The 20853-nt window shown below is 43.0% G+C and overlaps 1 protein-coding gene across 1 annotated transcript in view; it reads left to right on the forward strand.

The window, feature by feature from the left end:
• Window positions 1-20853, forward strand: part of lonp2 (lon peptidase 2, peroxisomal) — a 29979-nt gene that overhangs the window by 593 nt on the left and 8533 nt on the right. Inside the window, exons 2-11 of the mRNA XM_063004161.1 lie at window positions 3399-3633; window positions 3781-3912; window positions 4573-4695; window positions 4790-4953; window positions 6495-6589; window positions 11310-11568; window positions 12947-13088; window positions 15014-15164; window positions 15387-15513; window positions 17837-17964. Of these exons, the coding sequence (XP_062860231.1) occupies window positions 3399-3633; window positions 3781-3912; window positions 4573-4695; window positions 4790-4953; window positions 6495-6589; window positions 11310-11568; window positions 12947-13088; window positions 15014-15164; window positions 15387-15513; window positions 17837-17964 (1556 nt within the window). The remainder of the gene's footprint in view (window positions 1-3398; window positions 3634-3780; window positions 3913-4572; window positions 4696-4789; window positions 4954-6494; window positions 6590-11309; window positions 11569-12946; window positions 13089-15013; window positions 15165-15386; window positions 15514-17836; window positions 17965-20853) is intronic.

Consider the following 20853-nt stretch of genomic DNA (forward strand, 5'->3'; position numbering starts at 1 on the left):
AATTCCAGCATGGTACTGTGATAGGATGCCACCTGTGCAACAAGTCCAGTCGTGAAATCTCCTCCCTACTAAATATTCCTCAGTCAATGTTCCTGTCAGTGCAGGGAACGGCAGCAACAGTGTTAGGCCACGTATAATGACAGAGCGGGGTCGGCGGATGCTGAGGTGCATAGTGCGCAGAGGACACCAACTTTCTGCAGAGTCAATCGCTACAGATCTCCAAACTTCATGTGGCCTTCACATCAGCTCAAGAACAGTGTGTAGAGAGCTTCATGGAATGGGTTTCCATGGGCGAGCAGATGCATCCAAGCCTTACATCACCAAGCGCAATACAAAGCGTCGGATGCAGTGGTGTAAAGCACGCCGCCACTGGACTCTAGAGCAGTGGAGACGTGTTCTCTGGAGTGACGAATCACGCTTCTCCGTCTGGCAATCCGATGGACGAGTCTGGGTTTGGCGGTTGCCAGGAGAACGGTACTTGTCTGACTGCATTGTGCCAAGTGTAAAGTCTGGTGGAGGGGGGATTATGGTGTGGGGTTGTTTTTCAGGAGTTGGGCTCGGTCCTTTAGTTCCAGTGAAAGGAACTCTTAATGCTTCAGCATACCAAGAGATTTTGGACGATTTCATGCTCCCAACTTTGTGGGAACAGTTTGGGGATGGCCCCTTCCCGTTCCAACATGACTGCACACCAGTGCACAAAGCAAGGTCCATAAAGACATGGATGAGCGAGTTTGGTGTGCAAGAACTTGACTGGCCTGCACAGAGTCCTGACCTCAACCCAATACAACACCTTTTGGATGAATTATAGCGGAGACTGTGAGCCAGGCCTTCTCGTCCAACATCAGTGTCTGACCTCACAAATGCGCTTCTGGAAGAATGGTACAAAATTTACATAAACACACTCCTTAACCTTGTGGAAAGCCTTCCCAGAAGAGTTGAAGCTGTTATAGCTGCAAAGGGTGGGCGGACATCATATTAAACCCTATGGATTAAGAATGGGACGTCACAAGTTCATATGCGTGTGAAGGCAGACGAGCGAATACTTTTGGCAATATAGTGTATTATAAAATGTCAAAGTCGTTTATCAAGTTAACGCTTTATCCAGATCAGGTCATGGTGTGTATGCTGCACAAAGAAGCATACATTATTTACAGAACCACATACATTCATACATTAAAGACAACAAACCTCTATTTATTTAGGAAAAGTAATAAAAGCTTCTTTTTTTTTTTTGCATTTTTCCCAATTATCCTCCCAATCTAGTTGTATCCAATTACCTGATTGCATTACGCTTCCTCTCTACTAATGCTGATCTCCACTGCTGACCAAGGAGTTCTATGCAGTCCAACACATTATTCCTCGACTCTGTCTGTGCAGGCACCATCAATCAGGCAGCAGAAGTTGTAATTGCACCATTATGAGGCCTCCCACTCTGTATGAACAACAAGCCAATCAGTATTAATGTAGCCACCCAGTCCAGCCGGATGGCAAAGCCTCTAAAACATGTTAACAGGTTGGATGACTACTTCAATTCCTCCTACATGTAATTGTTTAAGTGAATCGGTGTGTGAAACTTTGCAATAGATTGGCGCCATACAGTCAGGGATGCTGCATTCCTGCCTTGTTCCTAATATTTGTGATTTGCACTAGACACATCATGACCCTAGCTCGGATGAAGTGTTTAATAAAAATATTGAATAGAGGCCGCTCAGGTGGCTCAGTGGTAAAATACGCTAGCACACCAGAGCTGGGATTTTGAATACATTGTATCAAATCTCAGCTCTAAACAATGATTGGGTGTTGTTCAGGAATGGGACGAGCCGGATCAGAGTTCCTCATAACTGGTGCAATTACGACCTCTGCTGGCTGATTGATGGCACCTGTGCAGAGTTGGGGAATAATGTGATCAGGGTGTGGCTTTCCGTGCACAAGGCTGATCCGCATATAAACTCGCCTCATGCAGGTGAAAAAAGGCAGTCGGTACTGATCATGTGTTGGAGGGGGCATGTGTCAGTTGCAAAGCTCCTCAGTGGAGGGTTGTATCGGTAGAGGTGAAGCATAACGCAATCAGGGTAATTGGATACGACTAGATTAAGAGAGAACATTTTTTGCGGGGGGGGGGGGGGGGGGGAATCGGAGAAAAAGAGAAAAAAAAAATTCAATACACAAATTCCTGAATAACTTAATCGAATATTGTACTATGAACTTAATATTTTATCTTTACATTAAGAATAAACAATATTTGTAGGAATAAACAACATTCAATAGTGTGTGATTCTGAAAAAATCAATTCTTTACACCTGGAATAAGAATCAGAGTTGACTACATAATTTGGCTTACTTTATTTATAGTAAACAGTATATTATTATACAGGAATGTAATAAAATAATAGTAAAATATAAAAAAATAGGTAAGATTTTATTTAAAGTATCAACACATACAAATATAGTCATAAAAATAATCATCTCAATGCATTTAACTTAAAGCTACTTGTGTAAATTGTCGCACAGTTCATGAATAATTAATCTGGAATGATCTTTGTTGCACTGGAGGACTTTAAACTTGAGCTTTCCCGACTGGCCACACAGTTTGTAGTTATTAACTAGGTTGCCAGATTATATTCCAACACTCACAGTGGGGAAAAAAGCTGACAGAACGTAATATGTATAAATTGACCCAACCTGGCAATCCTTTTTGTTTAGACCAGTTGTATGTGTAATCACATGTCAGCAGATCCATTTTTGTTCAATCCATTCAACATGCAACACATATGTAGAATCATGCTATTCCTTCTGCAATTTACTCACTGGGCTGTTTTCACTAGCTTTTCACTTTACTGAAGAGCCAGATTTTGCCTTATAGGTATGCATACACCATGGAGTAGGCCAAGCCAGATGCCCTGAAGATCTGAGCTGGTAAAGTGGTGTGTAGTTCTAACTAAAAATAAAACAAGGGCAGTCTAAAACACGGTACGGGCGGCACGGTTTGATTCGCAGGTGGAGAGATTTTAGTTTTTCCCGTGTCTGTGTGGGTTTCCTCCCACAGTCCAACAACATGAAGTCAGGTTAATTAGAGATACTGAAAATCGCCTGGGTGTAAATGTTTGTGTGTGTGTGTGTGTGTGTGTGTGTGTGTTTGCCCTGTGATGGACTGGCGACCTGTCCGGCGTGTTTCCTACCTTTAACCCCAGTGAATCAGACCCACCACAACCCTAAATAGGATAAAGACATGGTAAAAAGACAATGAATGTACATGAATACTAAAAATATTCATGAATAAATGAGTACCTGATGGTTCTTTATCTTTGATAGTTCTTTAAACAAGCTTAATCACAGTAGAATAAAAAAGTATTACGTGTATTTCACTGTGCTTATAATGCTTTTTTTTTTTTCTTTTAGCATCGGCACAGCTGGACTGGCGGTTCAGGTAGTGGGCAGTAACTGGCCAAAGCCACACTACACTTTACTCATCACCGGTCTGTGCCGCTTTCGGGTTGCTGAGCTGTTGAGGGAGAGACCGTTTCCTGTGGCTGTGGTGGAGCAGCTGGACAGGCTGGAGCAGTACACAGAGGGAGGAGAGCTGGACGGAGAGCTGGGTGAACTGTCGCAGAGCTTCTATCAGGCTGCAGTGCAGGTAAGCTAGGCTGCATGACCAGTACATGTACATGTACATGCAATCCCTTATCCGCTTTCATTTACATTCTTAATCTATGTTTTTTCTGTGAATTATAGTATATTTAACTTAATAACACATCAGCTTTGTGTGTGTATGTGCCCGCAGTTGGTGGGGATGCTTGACATGTCGGTCCCTGTAGTGGCGAAGTTGAGGAAACTGCTCGACAGTCTGCCTAGAGAGACTCTGCCTGATGTGCTTGCCTCTATGATCCGCACCTCCAACACCGAGAAGCTCCAGGTACACCACAAACGGCCTACCAGTTTAGATCTAGATCACTGCTATTAGCTGGCCAGACACCTACACAGACACATGACTGGCTGTGTGTCTGTAGGAGGGGTGGGGTGGTGGTTAGGCAATGGCTGAAACCTTTGCTGACCGGTCAAGGCACCCGCACAGAGGGTGGATGAGCACTGATGGCAGTGTGCGGCCATGAGTCTGCGTCTCAAGCTCTGTTGAACCTCTGCCCCACCCTATTTGCAGTTTCACATCGCAAATGTGGAAAATGTGGTTATGGTTGGGTTGCAGACTGTTAGTTTTAGGTTTGAGGGTTCTAAGTACAAACCTGGTCTTGTACGATTGAACATACTAAATGTAAGCATTACAAGTCATTTTGCTCTTCATGCCTGGCTTAAAGGTTAGTTTCTGGGTTCGAATATCAGTGGTGCTGTCAGTCTATTGGCACCCCCCTGTCCAGGGTATTCCTGCCGTGCACCAAGTGTTTCCCGGTGAAACTGACCCGCTAATCCGCTGACCAATGGTTGATGTAAATCAAATGCAGACCGCTTGATATCTTTGTAATAACCTTTAGTAACACGTTTATCTACCATATGCATGTTAGTACAGTAGAAGTATCTGCAATCTTTATCCAGACCTCTTTGTGTTGCCTCTTGTTGGCAGGTGCTAGATGCAGTAGATTTGCAGGAGCGCTTTAAGAAAACTCTCCCTTTGCTCACCAGACAAATCGATGGGCTCAAACTGCTCCAGAAGACTCGCAAACCCAGACCTGATGATGAAAAGAGGGTAGGCCTGTCAGTTCTTTCTTTACCATAGACACTGAACACTCTACATGAAGCGTCACCTCTTCTATATCCAGTAAATCCTCTTCAACCGACAGGTGCTGGTTATCCGCAAAGGTGGCGTGTTCCCCGGGCGCCAGTTCTCTCTCGATGAAGAGGGTGAGGATGAGGACGGGGACGATATTGTTGTACTGGAAAGGAAGGTGAAGGATGCAGGCATGTCAGAGTCAGCACTACGTGTTTGCCTGAAGGAGCTCAAACGGTATAAAACTTTCCATTACACCCTATTGTAATACAACACGGTGTGAGAGGAAGGCGCACAAACATTAAATTAAAAACCTTTTCGGGAAGCAACACAATGTGTAAATTAGATCCTGAGGTATGTTAGATAAAATGAAACTGCTGTAGCTTCAGTTGGAGGGCTGCGTCTCAATCCGCACTCAAAATCCTTCAGTGCTCATGAAATCGTAGCTTCGTCTTTGGTTGAAATCTAATTTAGCACCCAGTGTAGTCAAGTCGGACGGCACGGTGGCTAAGTGGGTAGCACTGTCGCCTCACAGCAAGGAGGTCCTGGGTTCGATCTCCAGGTGGGGCGGTCCGGGTCCTTTCTGTGTGGAGTTTGCATGTTCTCCCCGTGTCTGCGTGGGTTTCCTCCGGGAGCTCCGGTTTCCTCCCACTGTCCAAAAACTTGCAGTCAGGTTAATTGGAGACACTGAATTGCCGTATAGGTGAATGGGTGTGTATGTGTGTCTGCCCTGTGATGGACTGGCGCCCCGTTCAGGGTGTTACTGTGTGCCTTGGCCCCCCCCCCCGTGACCCTAATTGGATAAGCGGTTAAGAAAATGAATGAATGTAGTCAAGTCAAATATGTTTGTATAGCATCTTTTACAATAGACATCGTCTCAAAGCAGCTTTACAGAATCCAAGACCGACAAACCAAAAACCCTGTTGAGCAAGCCGAGGGTGACGGTGGCAAGGAAAGTATAATTTGAATAAATAGGATTTACACAAACCATACATACTCAAAATTAATTTTAACTAAAAGTTATGAGTTATAATTAGCAAACATTATAGTAGTTTTTCATTATTCAGTCTAGTCCGTAATAAAGTCTAAAGTGAGTTCTGGACATTTTTGGTGCAAATTTAGTATATTGCAGTGGTCCCCAACCACCGGGTCACAGACCGGTACTGGACTGCACATCATTTATTACCGGACCACACAGAAAGAGTAAATAATTAGAGATTCCAACACACTTCGGGTGTTATTGACTCATATCACCCCTAGGTGGCAGCATCTTGTTGCAGCGAAAAAAGCTCAGGGTTCCCACTGATTTTCTATAATTTGTGAGTAGTATTGTTATTCTATTTTACAACCCCCCACCCCCGGTCCGTGAGATTCTATCTCATATAAAACTGGTTCGTGGTGCAACCAAGGTTGGGGATCGCTGGTATATTGGATGGTATTTGGGACACAGTAGCTTTCCTCTGCTCCCTTTACAGCATGATACAGCAAGTTTCATGCTGAGATAGCATTATGTACATGTGACGCTTCATATCCATTTGATTTCTTTTTTAATCCCATTTTCAACATTTTTCACTCCTGCATTTGGTAACGAGACTTGTAATTGCTTGACGTAATTGCTTTAAAGCCTGATAGTTATTTTAGAAACAAAATGTTTACAAAAATGCAAGGTTCCTAGATCAAATCAATAAATTTTTACTGCACTGACACATTGTAAAATGTCAGTACCTGCATAAAAGAGGTTTAATATGTTGAACTTGATCTACACCACTCTCCTGTAGTCTGAAGAAGATGCCTCAGTCAATGCCCGAATATGCTCTTACACGCAACTACCTGGAGCTCATGGTGGAGCTACCGTGGAATAAGAGCACCAAAGGTAAGACGTTTTTATTTGATGGCTACCCTGAATGATGGCTATACATAAACTGTGTGTGTATGATTTCCATATATAACATATTACAATATAATGTGATAATATCATAATGTACAATATAATGTGATTGGGAGTAACGAGGATAGACGAGAGGTACGAGTTTATTATAGGGACATTTGGGCATGTGCAAAGGATGGAGCTGCCAGGCAAGGAGGAGGAGGAGGAGAGGAAGGCCAAAAAGGAGGTTTTATGGATGCGATGGGGGACATGCAGGTGGCTGTGGTGACCAAGGAGAATACAAAACAATACAACACAACATTACACGACATAACATAACATAGGCGTGGCTCTGCGGTGCAGGAATAGACTAATTTTTTACTCTGATGTTTGTCTTCCATTGTTTTCCTGGTGTCGACTAAAGATTCCAACTTCAGACTGGGACAAACCAAAATAAAACACTCGTTAAATATTTTTTTTCTGAGGAAACTCAGTATGGGCTTCTTAACCCCAATTTAGGCTATTGGCATCATAATTAAAATTGTTACTGTTGCTTTAGACCATACAACATACAAATACAGTAGTTGGTTATGTAATCTGTAATGTGTAGACTATATGTCTGTTTATAAGCTTTTATATAGCTTTTTTTGTAGCTTGACTGCAGTGTGTCTTCTGTCCAAAAGGTGGAGTGCTTTACTAGGGTTTGGCAGATTTAAGCTTTAAAAATGCAGGACTTTGCAATTCTCTTGTTGGCCAGCAGGGGAAGTGTTTTCACGCACAGCAGTAATAGAGGTCTGTAAAGCTATAGCTCCAACACTGTTGTGACCCCTGGATCAGGGTTTGAATTTAAGGTGGTTTTGGAGGGTCTGACTTTCCTAATTGATACGTGGACCACCCAAAATAGGTTAAAACAACATGGGGGTTGTTAGTAGCCAAACTGTAACTTAGAAACTAGTTGATGTTCACATTCATCAATATGCAGTTGACACAACCTAATTCAATTCACACAATCTAGGTAGACTCAGCCAGGGGTCATAACAGAACTCAAAGAGGATGGGTCCCTGCTGAGTCTGATTCCTTTTAAGGTTTCTTACTGTAATTTTAAGGGAGTATTTTCTTGCCACTGTCACCCTTGGCTTGCTTAACAGGGTTTTTTGGTCTGTCGATCCTGGACGACTTTATCTTAAAGTTGCTTTAAGATAATGTATATTGTTAAAAGCACTATACAAATAAATTTGACTTGACTTGACCCAGACAACTAAAAGAGCTGCAGGCCTCACTTGCCTCAGTACCTGATTCCACAATACGAAAAGCTCTGGGCAAATATGGCATTCATGAAGTTGCACAGCGCAAACCAGTACTGTCCAGATAAAACACAATGGCTCGTCTGTCGTTGACAGAAAACATCTCGGTGATACCCAATATTTTTGGAATAATTTACTGCTGACTGATGAGAAACCTCTGAAGGAATATGTCCTTCCGGCTGTGTTTGTGATCTAAAGTTTAAGCACAGTTGGGGTATACAGAAGGACAATGATGTTTGTTTGAGGTTTTGGAGTGGACGAGTCAAAGTCCTGAAATGAATCCCTTTGAGATGCAGTGGTAAGACCTTAAACAGGCTGTTGATCCTTGAAAACCCTCCAGTGTAGCTAAATTAAAGCAATTCTGCAAAGAAAGGTGAGCCAAAATACCTCCACAGCGATGTAAAACACTTACTGCAAATGTTTGCTGTTGTTACTGACAAGGGTGGCACAACCAGTTATTAGGTTTAAGTGGGTAATTACTTTATTATAGGGTAATTATTTGATTATTTACTCTTTAAATGTGCACTATTAATTTTGCTTTGTATGTAATGAGGTATGGCTTGACTTATGGAATTCCCTTATTGGAAGATTTAAGGTTTAGCCTTTTTTGTTGTATTTGTGTTTTAGATATACACTGATTAACCATAACATTAAAACCACCCTCTTGTTTCTACACTCACTGTCCATTTTATCAGCTCCACTTACCACATAGACGCACTTTGTAGTTCTACAATTACTGACTGTAGTCCATCTGTTTCTTTACATACAGTGTATCACAAAAGTGAGTACACCCCTCACATTTCTGCAGATATTTAAGTATATCTTTTCATGGGACAACACTGACAAAATGACACTTTGACACAATGAAAAGTAGTCTGTGTGCAGCTTATATAACAGTGTAAATTTATTCTTCCCTCAAAATAACTCAATATACAGCCATTAATGTCTAAACCACCGGCAACAAAAGTGAGTACACCCCTTAGTGAAAGTTCCTGAAGTGTCAATATTTTGTGTGGCCACCATTATTTCCCAGAACTGCCTTAACTCTCCTGGGCATGGAGTTTACCAGAGCTTCACAGGTTGCCACTGGAATGCTTTTCCACTCCTCCATGACGACATCACGGAGCTGGCGGATATTCGAGACTTTGCGCTCCTCCACCTTCCGCTTGAGGATGCCCCAAAGATGTTCTATTGGGTTTAGGTCTGGAGACATGCTTGGCCAGTCCATCACATTTACCCTCAGCCTCTTCAATAAAGCAGTGGTCGTCTTAGAGGTGTGTTTGGGGTCATTATCATGCTGGAACACTGCACTGCGACCCAGTTTCCGGAGGGAGGGGATCATGCTCTGCTTCAGTATTTCACAGTACATATTGGAGTTCATGTGTCCCTCAATGAAATGTAACTCCCCAACACCTGCTGCACTCATGCAGCCCCAGACCATGGCATTCCCACCACCATGCTTGACTGTAGGCATGACACACTTATCTTTGTACTCCTCACCTGATTGCCGCCACACATGCTTGAGACCATCTGAACCAAACAAATTAATCTTGGTCTCATCAGACCATAGGACATGGTTCCAGTAATCCATGTCCTTTGTTGACATGTCTTCAGCAAACTGTTTGCGGGCTTTCTTTTGTAGAGACTTCAGAAGAGGCTTCCTTCTGGGGTGACAGCCATGCAGACCAATTTGATGTAGTGTGCGGCGTATGGTCTGAGCACTGACAGGCTGACCCCCCACCTTTTCAATCTCTGCAGCAATGCTGACAGCACTCCTGCGCCTATCTTTCAAAGACAGCAGTTGGATGTGACGCTGAGCACGTGCACTCGGCTTCTTTGGACGACCAACGCGAGGTCTGTTCTGAGTGGACCCTGCTCTTTTAAAACGCTGGATGATCTTGGCCACTGTGCTGCAGCTCAGTTTCAGGGTGTTGGCAATCTTCTTGTAGCCTTGGCCATCTTCATGTAGCGCAACAATTCGTCTTTTAAGATCCTCAGAGAGTTCTTTGCCATGAGGTGCCATGTTGGAACTTTCAGTGACCAGTATGAGAGAGTGTGAGAGCTGTACTACTAAATTGAACACACCTGCTCCCTATGCACACCTGAGACCTAGTAACACTAACAAGTCACATGACATTTTGGATGGAAAATGACAAGCAGTGCTCAATTTGGACATTTAGGGGTGTAGTCTCTTAGGGGTGTACTCACTTTTGTTGCCGGTGGTTTAGACATTAATGGCTGTATATTGAGTTATTTTGAGGGAAGAATAAATTTACACTGTTATATAAGTTGCACACAGACTACTTTTCATTGTGTCAAAGTATCATTTTGTCAGTGTTGTCCCATGAAAAGATATACTTAAATATCTGCAGAAATGTGAGGGGTGTACTCACTTTTGTGATACACTGTACCTTTTTAACCTGCTTTCACTCTGTTCTTTAATGGTCAGGACCCCCCACAGGACCACCACAGAGCAGGTAGTATTTAGGTGGTGGATGATTCTCAGCACTGCAGTGACACTGACATGGTGGTGGTGTGTTAGTGTGTGTTGTGCTGGTATGAGTAGATCAACTCCTGCCTAGTTGGTCCACCTTGTAGATGTAAAGTCAGAGACGATCGCTCATCTATTGCTGCTGTTTGAGTCGGTCATCTTCTAGACCTTCATCAGTGGTCACAAGACACTGCCCACTGGGCGCTGTTGGCTGGATATATTTTTGGTTGGTGGACTATTCTCAGTCCAGCAGGGACAGTGAGGTGTTTTAAAACTCCAGCAGCGCTGCTGTGTCTTATCCACTCATACCAGCACAACACACACTAACACACCACCACCATGTCAGTGTCACTGCAGTGCTGAGAATAATCCACCACCTAAATAATACCTGCTCTGTGGTGGTCCTGTTGGGGTCCTGACCACTGAAGAACAGCATGAAAAGGGGCTAACAAAGCATGCAGAGAAACAGATGGACTACAGTCAATAATTGTAGAACTACAAAGTGCTTCTATATGGTAAGTGGAGCCGATAAAATGGACAATGTGTGTAGAAACTGGGAGGTGGTTTTAATGTTATGGCTGATTGGTGTATACATTGTGTTTTATTTGTGGGCTTAGCCAGAAAATATAGGAAACCACTAATGTATAAAAGTCCAGTCCACCTCCAGGCTGAAAATGAACATGAGAGTAAAGCTTTATATATAAAGCGTTTTTATACAACAACCACTAAAACAAATTCAGTGGTCACATTTATTTTATGGGAGAGCTGGGTGTGTCTTCTCTGCGTATGTCCTGTTATATGAGGTGCTGGTGATTCATATTCATCTGATTGAATGCCCAGATTCTGTTCAGCTCTGTTTGTATGTGTGTATGAGCTGTGGTTACGCTATGACTTCCGTAAATCAAAAAAACATGTTTCTTTGTCTCTTCAGACTGCCTGGACATCCGGGCTGCCCGGGTGCTGCTGGATAACGATCATTACGCCATGGAGAAGCTTAAAAAACGCGTTCTGGAGTACTTGGCTGTACGGCAGCTCAAGAGCTCACTTAAAGGCCCCATCCTGTGCTTTGTGGGGCCTCCAGGTGTGGGCAAAACCAGCGTTGGGCGCTCCATTGCTCGCACTTTGGGCAGGGAGTTCCACCGCATCGCCCTGGGAGGAGTGTGTGACCAGTCAGACATCCGGGGCCACAGGTACACACTTATAACAGCTCTATGAAATGGCATTTCATGCTTTTGTGTGCTTGTAGTATGAAAGTGGGGCAGCATGGTGGCTCGGTGGGTAGTACTCTCACCTCACAGCAAGAAGGTCCCGGGTTCGATTCCCAGATGGAGCTGTTGGGTCCTTTCTGTGTGGTGTGGAGTTTGCATGTTCTCTCCGTGTCTGTGTGAGTTTCCTCCGGGAGCTCCGGTTTCCTCTCACAGTCCAAAGACATGCAGTCAGGCTAATTGAAGATACAAAATTGCCTGGGTTGTCATGGTGGGTAGCACTGTCACCTCACAGCAAGAAGGTCCTGGGTTTGATTTCCAGGTGGAGCAGTCTGGGTCCCTTCTGTATGGTGTGGAGTTTGCATGTTCTCCAGTCAGGAGTCATGCAGTCAGGTTAATTGGAGAAACAAAATTGTCTTGGGCAGCATGGTGCCTTGGTGGGTAGCACTGTCACCTCACAGCAAGGAGGTCCTGTGTTCGATTCCCAAATGGAGCTGTCCAGGTCATTTCTGTGTGGTGTGGAGTTTGCATGTTCTCCCCGTGGGTTTCCTATGGGAGCTCCGGTTTCCTCCCACAGTCCAAAGACATGCAAGTGAGGTAAATTAGAGATACTAAATTGTCCATGACTGTGTTTGACATTAAAAACTTAAACTGTTGAATCTTGTGTAACCAGTAACTACCTGTCCTGTCATGAATGTAACAAAAGTGTGTAAAACGATGTAAAAATCCTAATAAATAAATGTTCTACATGCTTGTTTAGCTGTCAGGATAAAGTGAGACGTTACATATGACCGTAAATACTATGAGGGAACCTGAGCTGCATAGTCTGACCTGCAGCATGACGCTATCTTTTGATGTCCTGTCTGCTTTCCTTTCACTATGTAGACTGGCTGGATGACATCAAGGCCTTTGAGTGGGGCAAGTCCCTGCAAGTTTCCCTCCGTTTTGTCGAAACCAACCCAAGCATTTGTTTTAATCTGGTAAAGCTTTCCATCAGTGTAGCCACAATCACTTTTTATTATCTGAACACAGGAGGATCTATTGTAGCTACTGGCCCGTTGTTTGTTAAAAGTATTAACACTTCTTTACGGTGATAACGTGACTCAAGCCTTTTGGGTAATACTATTTGCTTGCTTTATTCCAGATCCTTCTCACTCAGTGCCAGAAGAGTGGGAGGAAATCCCTGGGTCATTTATCTTGGCTTGGTCTTCCATCTAAATGCTTATCTTATTTCATTTTCTGTGAATTCGAAGGCTTGCCAGCATTTTTTACATGCACTGTTGTAAAGCATCTTGACATTTTTGTGCTCTCAGTAACAATGAATTCCAAAAAAAAGAAAAGTGTCTCGTGTCTTTGTCCTCAGACGCACCTACGTGGGCAGCATGCCCGGCCGCATCATCAACGGACTTAAGACTGTTAGCGTTAACAATCCTGTGTTTTTGTTGGATGAAGTGGATAAGTTGGGCAAGAGTCTGCAAGGTGACCCTGCCGCTGCCCTGCTGGAGGTGAGGGAAGTTTCTTTCCTCGGGTTTCTTTATTACACTTCTATATCCAAAGAAGTGTATATACACAGATCAGCCATAACATTAAAACCACCCCCTTGTTTCTACACTCACTGTCCATTTTATCAGCTCCACTTACCATATAGAAGCACTTTGTAGTTCTACAATTACTGACTGTAGTCCATATGTCTCTCTGCATGCTTTGTTAGCCCCCTTTCATGCTGTTCTTCAATGGTCAGGACCACCACAGAGCAGGTATTATTTGGGTGGTGGATGATTCTCAGCACTGCAATGACAATGACATGGTGGTGGTGTGTTAGTGTGTGTTGTGCTGGTATGAGTGAATCAGACACAGCAGCGCTGCTGGCGTTTTTAAATAGCATGTTTACTCACTGTCCACACTATTAGACACTCCTACCTAGCTGGTCCACCTTGTAGATGTAAAGTCAGAGACGATCGCTCATCTATTGCTGCTGTTTGAGTTGGTCATCTTCTAGACCTTCATCAGTGGTCACAGGACGCTGCCCACGGGGCGCTTGTGACTGGACATATTTTTGGTTGGTGGACTATTTTCAGTCCACAGTGACAGTGAGGTGTTTAAAAACTCCAGCAGCATTGCTGTGTCTGATCCACTCATACCAGCACAACACACACTAACACACCACCACCATGTCAGTGTCACTGCAGTGCTGAGAATGATCCACCACCTAAATAATACCTGCTCTGTAGTGGTCCTGGGAGAGTTCTGACCATTAAAGAACAGCATGAAAGGGGGCTAACCAAGCATGCAGAGAAACATATGGACTACAGTCAGTAATTGTAGAACTACAAAGTGCTTCTATATGGTAAGTGGAGCCGATAAAATGGACAGTGAGTGTAGAAACAAGGAGGTGGTTTTAATGTTATGGCTGATCGGTGTATAGCCCTATAAGGGCTATATCCAAAACATTTGTGGTTACTTAAAGGCTGTTCATATTTAAAAAGTGTTTTTCTTTATTCAGCTAAACACATTGGTTAAATGATTCTTAAAGTATTAGTTCAACAACATGCACCAAAGGGAATTTGGACCTTTAATGCAGCAAAGTACACATTTTTTAGACTCTCTCTGAAAAGCTGATTCTCAATTTCTCAGCACCCCGAGCTATAACACAAGTTTAAAAGTGAAACAGAGAGGAAAATCCAGCTAAACACAGATACATGTGGAGCTTTCAGAGTAAATCTGACTGTTATTCCACACAAATGTAGATTCACCTCATATTCGCACTTTGATGACGTTTTACTGCGACGCTCAAGCCGAGCGCTGAACAAAGCGGCTGTTCATTGTTAATTTGAAAAAACAAAGCTGAACACGTTGAGTTTAAGGATACAAATTTCTTCACAAAGTTTAGGGGACGTCCAGTTACACGGTACCACTGTATAATAAATAACTATAAAACGGATAGTTCCGGTCCTAAAATCTGATTGGCTGAGCCGTGTTCGGAGCCGTTGTAAAATCCCCGATAAACGCACACCTATGACCACCTCACATCATTCCATATTAATACGCCACTGAATAGAGAAAGTTAATGTTATTTTCGCCCTCACGTTGCCTAGCAACACTGTTAATCGGATTACCTTGCGTCGCGGAAGAATGCTTTATTGTAAGTTTATACACAATAAATACATTTATGGTTAAACATTGTTGTATTTATTATATTTTATGTTGACCGCCGTTTTATAAAAGCAATAAGCCACTCGAGACCGTGCGTTACTGTTACGATTTTAGCACGGGGAAAGAAGGGGAAAGGGGGAAAGGGGGAAAGAAGCCACTCATCCCCGTGCTAAAATCACAGTAACGTACGGCCTCTCGTGGCTTATTGCTTTAATAAAATATAGTGTTAAATTGTCAACTAATTGACGTCTGTCTTTCTGGCTCTGCACATGAATAGGTTTTGGACCCGGAGCAGAACCACAGCTTCACTGACCACTACCTTAACGTGTCCTTTGATCTGTCCCAAGTGCTCTTCATTGCTACCGCAAACACCACAGCGACCATCCCCCCTGCACTATTGGACAGAATGGAGGTCCTGCATGTACCAGGTCAGAGTCCATGTTCAAAAGGTCACAGAGTAAAAAGGGGGCTGTAATAAATAGGGCATTATTTAGTCAGAATTGCTGATTGATGTCTAGTCTATTGATCACTCTTTTTCAGAAGAAAGAGGGCATTTCAATTACACCTTACACCAGACAGATGGGTTAGTAATTGTCTGAATAGATAATTGTGCCTCGTGTTCTGATTGTGAGCGGGTCTGGACGTTGCAGGGTACACCCAGGAGGAGAAAGTGGAAATCGCTCATCGACACCTGATCCCCCATCAGCTGGAGCAGCATGGCCTCACCCCTCAGCAGCTTCAGATCCCTCAAGACACCACACAGGCGATAATCAGCAAGTAAATGCATAGAAATACACACATTTACTTCTCAGTAAGAGCGTGTTGTTACAGCAGAAGTGAGGGATTAGTGTATCCAGACAGATAAATCAGGTCAGCAGGATTGACTAAGAGCCAGACAGACATGAGGAAAGTGTAGCCCAGAGCCCCACCCACATACTGACAATTAATGAGTCAACTTGGCTACAGTTCTAACTGTGCAGAGTAGAAAGAAACACACTGAGGAAAAAGCCCACAGGGATTCTGAGTGGGTCAGTGGAGAGAACTGATTTACATTGTGATAAGGAGAATAACTGTGGGGAGAAGAGTAGCATCATCACTACTAACCATGTACTTCAAAAGAAATAACCTTTGTTCTAAAAGGGTTTCAGCAGACTTGTATCCTTGGACTGTTGTCTAGTTGACTAGAGTAAGGTAATGAAAGGTAAGGTAATGTACAGTAGAGTAAGGTAATGATTACTGTAAAAGTGCTTCTGTAAATTGCTCTAGTTTAGAGCATCTGCTTCATGCCAAAAGTACATTTTTTTGCATTTTCCCCAATTTTCCTCCAATCTAGTAGTTTCCAGTTACCCGATTGCATTACGCTTCCCATCTACTGATGTTGACCTCCATTCTGACTGAGGAGAGCCGTGATTAACCCATTCCCCCTCCGACACGTGTGCAGTACCGACTGCATCTTTCCCCCTCCACGAGGCGAGTTCATATGCGGATCAGATTTGTGTAGACCCTGATCAGCGGCACGGTGGCTAAGTGGGTAGCACTCTCGCCTCACAGCAAGAAGGTCCTGGGTTCGATCACCAGGTGAGGCGGTCCGGGTCCTTTCTGTGCGGTTTGCAGGTTCTCCCCGTGTCCGCTTGGGTTTCCTCCGGGTGCTCCGGTTTCCTCCCACGGTCCAAAGACATGCAAGTGAGGTGAATTGGAGATACAAAATTGTCCAAGAGTGTATTCGATATAACCTTGTGAACTGATTAACCCTGTGTAATGAGTAACTACCGTTTCTGTAATGAATGTAACCAAAGTGTAAAACATGACGTTAAAATCCTAATAAACAATAAACAAACCCTGATCAGCATTATCCCTCAACTCTGAGCAGGCGTCGTATGCATCAGTTAATTGCTTCAGTTATGAGGAATCCCCTCCAGCACCCTTCCCTTGAACAACAAGCCATTCGTTGTTTGTGTAGGCGGCCAGCCTGCCGGTAGCAGAGCTGAGATTCGAGCCGACAAGTTTGAGATGTCAGCTCTGGTGTGCTAGCGTGTTTTACTGCTGTGCCACCTGAGCGGCTAAAATCACTACATTACTGCCATGTGGTGACAAAAAGGGTTGATCTTTTTTTAATGCGTTTAATTTTCATGTTTCAACATCGCTTCATCCTGGTCAGGGTCGCAGTAGTTATACACACCAGACAGGATGCCAATCCAATCTGGAATCCAATCTCCCCACCTTCAGACATAGCAAATCATGTCTGTTTATAGACTGCCAACCGATAGCACTGCTGGGGATTCGAACCCTAGACGATAGCAGCTGAAATTTACCTGCCAATTGCTAAAAATTCTGTGGACTAATAAGTCAAGGGCTTTATAAGGAACTTTTTGAATGATATTAATCTTATTCATGTGATGATTTCTTAAAAAAAAAGAAAAAGAAAGAATAAAATTAAGGTTTTACACTAGCTTAGTCAAATCTCTGACTTGAACACAATGATAAAATGATTTGTTTTAGTCAGTTTTATGGTGTTTGGTTGCAGAAGTTGCTTCCAAAGTTGGCCTGGCAAATTCTAAAGTTGTTCTCTTAATCTTATATTACACTTTGCACGAGACAAAAATAGATGGCATCTAAGTTACTAGGGAGTAAAATCACTGTAGATCCTGCAAAATCTTTGACAAAAGCTTGTTAAAACCATTACATTTTGTCACTTTATGGTAATAGGTTTCAGATTGTTTAATGAAGTCACCCAGTGCTAAAAACACTGAGTCACTGAGTTTATGGAGTTTCCTTCATAACAAATCATGACAATAAAGGAAAAATCTACATGATAAAGCAGATCTAGAGTAAGGCAGTGCTCCCCAAACACCGCTAGTCTGTGAAATTATATCTTATATGAAACCGGTCTGTGGTGCAAAAATCGTTGGGGATCGCTGGAGTAAGGCGTATACTGCAGACACAGCATGCTCTATAGTAGACAATGTCTATTGTAAATGTTACACATGGTCACTGTGAAGGTTATTGTACATTTTTAAAAGGATCAAATTATCTGCCAATACGCAGTCAATATATGACCTCCCGAATTAGCAGCAAGAGTAACAAGTGTGTGTGTGTGTAGGTACACTCGTGAGGCAGGTGTACGCTCTTTGGAGAGAAAGATTGGGGCCATCTGTCGAGCGGTGGCTGTGAAGGTGGCAGAAGGTCACAAGATGTCAAGCTCAGAGTCATCCAGTGAATCTGGAGCAGGTGGGACTACAATTCTATATTTACATTACCCAGGCAACATGGTGGAACAGCTGACGGATACTGTGCATCACAGCAACGTGGGTCCTGGAGACCTGGGTTTGATCCTTGTCTTATTTTAAAGATTTGTGAATGTGTATGAGAAACCCACAAGAGTCAAAGTAAAGCTTGCCAATACATAGAGAGTGAATTGATTTTAAATAGTAGCTAGTTGGGAACAAGTGAAGGAACAAATGAGCGTGTTATACCTCATAATCTGCATAACACATCTTTCTTCTGTATGTTTTTGGAGAAATCCAGAGTATCTGGCTAAAAACATGCAGACATGAGAATAATTATGGTGCTGTGAGACCCACTTGACCTGCTGTGCTACTGTACAGCTCATAATATTAATAACTCATTTATTAACTGCTTCAGCCTGATTAGTGATTGGATATACTGGGTACAAGGCAGAAATACATCCTAGGGCCCAACAGTGACAACGTGGCAGTGGTGGGGCTTTAACCAGTGACCTTTTGATTACTAGTTCAGCCACTAGGCTACAACTGGCTACAGGTTCCAGTCTATTGCAAGGCATCATACACTTGCTCTTACATTCACTCACACCTAAAGCAAATCCATATGGACACATGGGCAGGAGCAAACCAAACCAAACTCAGGTCCCCGGGATCCATGTTGCTGTGCAACACCCACCTAACACGTTGCAGCTGTGCTGCCCATAATGGTAGTAATACTACTAGTACTTATGATACTACTACTACTACTAACGATCAAAGTTGGGAAGCAATTAAAAAGCAATAAAAACAGATTTAACAAAAGTAAAAAGAAATGACTTTTGATATTTGGCTGGTCAACTTGATTGTAGTTTGGAACAAAAATTTGGAACAAGGGTAAAATAAGAGTAAATAGTTTAGTAAATACAATAGTCTAGTTGCACAGTTTTATAATATCCCACATTAACCCTTTGATGCACAACCTGGGTCAAAAGTGACCCAACTGAGTTTTTATTTTCTATATCTTTGCAATAAATTAATTTTGTCATTCAAGCTTCCATGAATTCCTCAATCAACTTGTTTTTGATCATCACAAATCATTATTTCAGTTTTATATTTTTTACTTTATTAATAAAAATCATTTTTGTATCACTACCCTCCTAATGCACAACATGGGTCAAAAATGACCATTATGTATTTACTATGGAATTTGACAGGAACTACTGACATTTGTAAGTGTTTGTAGTCAAAAACATATTTACTGATCTTTTGAAAGACAACCAAAGATTAGGCCCTTGAATCTTGAATATGTCCAATACTATTTGCTTGCAAGCTGTTTACATATTCTAGTATAGATAGCTTTCATTAGCTAAGACAGTAAATACATGAATAACTGACTAATGTGCATATGAAAATATTCTTGAATTATTGAATATGGGTCATTTTCCACCCATGTTGTGCATTAGAAGGGGTTTGCTTAGCTTGTGCATCAAAGGGTTAAACAGTGAATTGGTAACAGATGAGTGAATCATGGTTGGGTCCACTGACCCCTTTTTATTCGCCCTCACATACGGTGAATTCGCACATGAGGCCAGTACTTGCGTGTGGAGAGCCATCCACTGATCTCTGGGTTCCTTTACTTTCTATACAGGTGCCTTGGGGTACTAACCAGGGTCCTTGCACAGCATCAAAGACCCCACCAACTGTCAGTTCGGTTAGACAATTTTGTCTGCTGCAGGCATTGCCGATTATGCCTGCTAAGGGGCGCCCAGCCATACGGTAGCACAGCTGAGGTTGGAACTCAGAACTCAGGGAGTTCAGAATCCCAGCGCCACTGTGCCACCTAGGTGCCCCAAACTTTTGAGTCTTATAATTAAGCAAGAATGGGCACAACTGCAACAATTAGAATTCTCAGTTCGCAAACAATCAAAAAGTGAAATTAATGGGTAAAATGATGTAACACAGTGGTAAACACGCCTCTGTCCCAACTTTTTTGAGTGTCTTGCAGGCATCAAATTCTAAATTCCTTTATATATTTGGGGGTATAAATGGGGTTTGTAATAAACATGCATGTTGTGCTTGTAAAAACTTGATTGAAATAGGAGATTTTCTGGTTTTGCCATCTAAACTGCTTATTCTGTGGCACCCTGGATGTACACCATGATACCCCGAGGTATGGGGCACAGCTCTTACTTTGCATAGACCTATGTAGCTAATGCAGATTATTTCAAATCCTGATTTAAATGAATAAGAATTATTTAGCATTTATTGCTCCTTAAACTTTTTGAGTGCAAATTCCCCACCACATAAATACTGCTGATCTCGACACTGGCTAATTTGTCCACCACACCCCATATAAAAAAAACTAACCTCAAAGCCACACACACACACACACACACACACACTCTTACACTCGACTGCATACGTTACACCATGAATTTTCCACATGCACTCAGAGATCCACAGATAGACGTGAGTCATGTACAGACAGATGCCCGTCTATTACAGCTTACACACAAACACACACTGACAAACGGTGTGAAGAAACACACTCACGCCCGTCACCAGGGTCTTTAGCAGTGCTCTTGTTTGGTGTGTGTGGGGGGGTTTGCTCGGGGGTAAGTCGACTACCAGCCGGCCTAGTGTAGCCTGGCCCTCCCCTCATCTCAGTGCAGCTGCTTCTGTGAAAGATGAGCGGTCACAGTGACACTTAGCACAAAAGGGGGTTGGGAGTGTGCTGCTGAGCCTCTGTCCAGTTTGATTGAGCTCCAGGTCTCCTCTTTTTCCTCCTTTTGTTGTCTGCAGTGACCCGCCCATGATCTTGGAATGAGGCTGGAACTGCTGTCAGAACAAAGCAGGAGAAACCAAACTTTTCTTGTCACTGGCAGTTGAGTCACAT

The sequence above is a fragment of the Trichomycterus rosablanca genome, chromosome 11 (genome assembly GCF_030014385.1).
Source record: "Trichomycterus rosablanca isolate fTriRos1 chromosome 11, fTriRos1.hap1, whole genome shotgun sequence".
Lineage (NCBI taxonomy): Eukaryota > Metazoa > Chordata > Actinopteri > Siluriformes > Trichomycteridae > Trichomycterus > Trichomycterus rosablanca.